At 57.8% G+C, this 3,451-nt stretch overlaps 1 protein-coding gene across 1 annotated transcript; it reads left to right on the top strand.

Moving 5' to 3' along the window:
- Positions 1-1,150: 1,150 nt before the first annotated feature.
- Positions 1,151-2,447, top strand: P2RY1 (purinergic receptor P2Y1). The gene has a single exon (XM_050902602.1). It carries the CDS (start codon positions 1,151-1,153, stop codon positions 2,240-2,242), a length of 1,092 nt encoding a protein of 363 aa, XP_050758559.1. The 3' UTR covers positions 2,243-2,447.
- The last annotated feature ends 1,004 nt before the right edge of the window (positions 2,448-3,451 follow it).

The following is a 3,451-nucleotide window of genomic DNA, read 5'->3' as shown; positions in this document are numbered from 1 at the left end:
AGCGGCGAGCACCGCCCGCCTGCGAGGGCGGTGCGGGGGGCGGGCGGCGCGCCCCTGGGCCGAGGCGGCGCCTCGTCCCGCCCGCCCGCAGTCCGCCCGGGGCCGGCGCGCTGCCTCCCGCAGCAGAGGGGCTGCGGCCGCTCTCCCCGCGGCGGCGGCGGCGCCGCCATGGAGGGGCGACCCGCGCCCGAGGCGCCGTAGAGCCGCTGCCCCCGGCCGCCCTGCCCTGCCCTGCCCGGCGATGGGAGCCGGCTCGGCCGGGGCAGCTGCGGGCGGGACGCCGCCCCCCGCCGGGCGGACGCTGCCGGCGGCGAGGAGAGGCGAGCGCGGGCTGAGGAGGGAGCCGCGGGAGGCAGGTGGGGGCGGCCCCGGCGCTCCTCGGAGCCGGGCTGGGGCGCGGCGGCGGCGGCGACTAGGGGCGACGCGGGGAGCGGGGCCGGGCGGGCTGAGGTGACTTGGGAGAGCCGGGCGGGCTGAGGGGAGCGGGCGGAAGCGAGGGGAGCGGGGAGCCGGGCGGGCTGAGGTGACCTGGGGGGGGGGGGAGCCGGGCGGGCTGAGGTGACTTCGTGGAGCCGGGCGGGCTGAGGGAGCTGGACGGAGCCGGGCGGGCTGAGGGGAGCGGGCTGTGGGACGGGGCCGGCAGCCGCGGAGGCGGCCGGGGCGGCGGTGCTCGCCTGAGGAGCGCGGGCAGAGCGGCCGGTGCCCGCCGGTCGGCCCCGCTCCCGCTGCCCCTTCGCGGCGCTCGCCCTTTCCCTTTCCCCACTCCCCGCCGGCGTGTCCCCGGGCCGGGCCAGCCCAGCCCGCTGTGGCTCTCGCCCCCGCCGCCCCTGCCCTGCCCTGCCGCCGTGCGAGGCGCTCCGGGGCCGGGGCGGGAGGCAGTGACCCGCCGAGGTGTCCCCTGGCTCCCGACGTGCGGCGGGGCCGGGTGCTGCGGGGGGGGGGGACGGTCTGCGCCCCACGCTAGATCGACCTGCGCGGGTGGGAGAGGCTCGGCCGAGCGCACCCGCTTGGAAACCCTCTGAAGAAAAGCAGGGCAGGTTTTCCCTTCCAGTTAGGTTTTCTTTGCTCTTTCCTTTTTCCAGATGCGTTACTGTTCCCGTAGAGACTTTGTTGCTTCGCCTCAGACCTATGTGACTCTGGTGGAAGGATCATGACTGAAGTCCTTTTCTCTGCTGCTTTGAATGGAACTGAACCCAACCTGTTATCCAGCAGCGGCTGGTCTGCGGGAAACGCCACCACCAAGTGTTCCCTGACCAAAACTGGCTTCCAGTTCTATTACCTGCCCACCGTCTACATTCTGGTCTTCATCACTGGGTTTTTGGGCAACAGCGTGGCCATCTGGATGTTTGTCTTCCACATGAGGCCTTGGAGCGGCATCTCAGTTTACATGTTCAACTTGGCGCTGGCCGATTTCTTGTACGTCTTGACTCTGCCCGCCCTCATCTTTTACTACTTCAACAAAACAGACTGGATCTTCGGAGATATCATGTGCAAGCTGCAGAGGTTCATCTTCCATGTGAACCTGTACGGCAGTATTTTGTTTCTGACTTGCATAAGTGTGCACAGGTACACGGGAGTGGTGCACCCCTTGAAGTCGCTGGGGAGGCTGAAGAAGAAGAACGCGGTGTACATCAGCACCCTGGTCTGGGTCATTGTGGTGGCCGTGATTTCTCCAATACTCTTCTACTCGGGAACGGGGATAAGGAGAAATAAAACCACGACGTGCTACGACACAACAGCCGACGATTACCTGAGAAGTTACTTCATTTACAGCATGTGCACCACCGTGCTTATGTTCTGCATCCCGTTCATTCTGATTCTTGGTTGCTATGGGCTCATTGTGAAAGCTTTGATTTACAAAGATTTGGACAATTCTCCTCTCAGGAGAAAGTCGATTTACCTGGTTATTATTGTGTTGACGGTCTTTGCTGTGTCTTACCTTCCCTTCCACGTGATGAAGACCTTAAATCTAAGAGCAAGGGTGGATTTTCAGACTCCGCAAATGTGTGCCTTCAACGATAAGGTTTATGCCACTTACCAAGTGACGAGGGGTCTGGCCAGCCTCAACAGCTGTGTCGACCCTATTCTTTACTTTCTGGCAGGAGATACCTTTCGAAGGCGGCTTTCCAGGGCGACCAGGAAATCGTCCAGAAGAAGTGAACACAATGTGCAGTCCAAAAGCGAGGAAATGACTCTCAATATTTTGTCAGATTATAAACAGAACGGAGATACCAGTTTGTGAACAAGTGCGAAAGATTTGGGAACGGTTTGAGAAAATCCTCCGCTTTGAGACAGTAGGACACTGTAGTGCTACAAGTGTGTGAGGAAAATCTACCAGTCTCTCAAATTCCTTTTAGGTAAAGCCTCATTTTCTGATCTTAGAAAAAGCTTGACAAAGTCAGTGGAAGAATTTTAATGGAAAATAACGTGTCAAAATTCAGCTTTCCTTCTCCTTACAATATTCTCATTTCCTTCTGACTTGTGTCAGATGAAGTAAAATGAAGTAAATCCCCTAAAGGAAGAAAGCAATCCAAGCGCTTCTGTTTTAATGACTTAGTCTCCCACGTTCAAAAATGTTCTCAATCAGCCTCTCTTTAAAAATAGGAAGTAAAAATAAGAAAGAGCCATATCTTCTCGACTGAGGCTCAGTCCACATACCTAGCCTTTCGCTCACTTGCCGTTGTAAACAAGTATTTAAATCAAAGTCACGATGCAGTTATCGCACCTTTACAGTTTTATTATTTCTTCATCTACTTCTAGTGTTGATAATTATTTGATAGTTTGGTAGCATTTATGATTCAGTCTTCTTTGAGTGCCGGTGTTTTACAAAAGGTAGGCTTACTGATGTGTGCATGATTATGCTTTCAGATTACGATGGTTGTTCATGAAAAATCTGGACCCCCTTAAAGGCAAATTGGCTTCCAGGTGAACTGGCACCTCAGCCGCTGGCAGACAGATAAGCAGGTCTCTCTAGGAGCCGGCGCAAGCAGGCGCCTGCTTTGCACGTGCACGTAGTGGTGCGCTTCACGAACAGATGTCGGCGGGCAGACGCGTGCGGAGGCGATTTGGTTCTGAGCAGCCGATGGTCCGATCCTGCCTTCCGTGCTGAGGAAAACCGGCGCGTTGTCAGCCGGAGGAACCGCGGGCCGGGGCCGAGCAGGGACTGGGCTCGCCTGGGGAGCGCCTGCGCGAGCTCTGCGGGGCCGGGGGCGAGCCGCCCGGCCCAAAGGCTGACCGGCGTCTCGCTGCAGCGCGGACGCTTGACTGCCGGTGTTGGGAGCCTTGCTGGAGTTCTTTACGGGTAAAACGTGAGAAATGTGTGTGCTGAAAATAACTGTACCTTTCGGACAAGTAAAACTACAGCTGCTCGAGTTACCTGCATTTTCATTTGGTATGAGAATATTTCTGTTCCTGGCAATCTTTAGAGATAACGTAAGAGTTGTTTCCCAAG

The sequence above is a fragment of the Gymnogyps californianus genome, chromosome 10 (assembly GCF_018139145.2).
Source record: "Gymnogyps californianus isolate 813 chromosome 10, ASM1813914v2, whole genome shotgun sequence".
Classification (NCBI taxonomy): domain Eukaryota; kingdom Metazoa; phylum Chordata; class Aves; order Accipitriformes; family Cathartidae; genus Gymnogyps; species Gymnogyps californianus.
The sequence above is the reverse complement of the archived record's forward strand: the minus strand, read 5'-3'. Positions and strand labels throughout refer to the sequence as shown.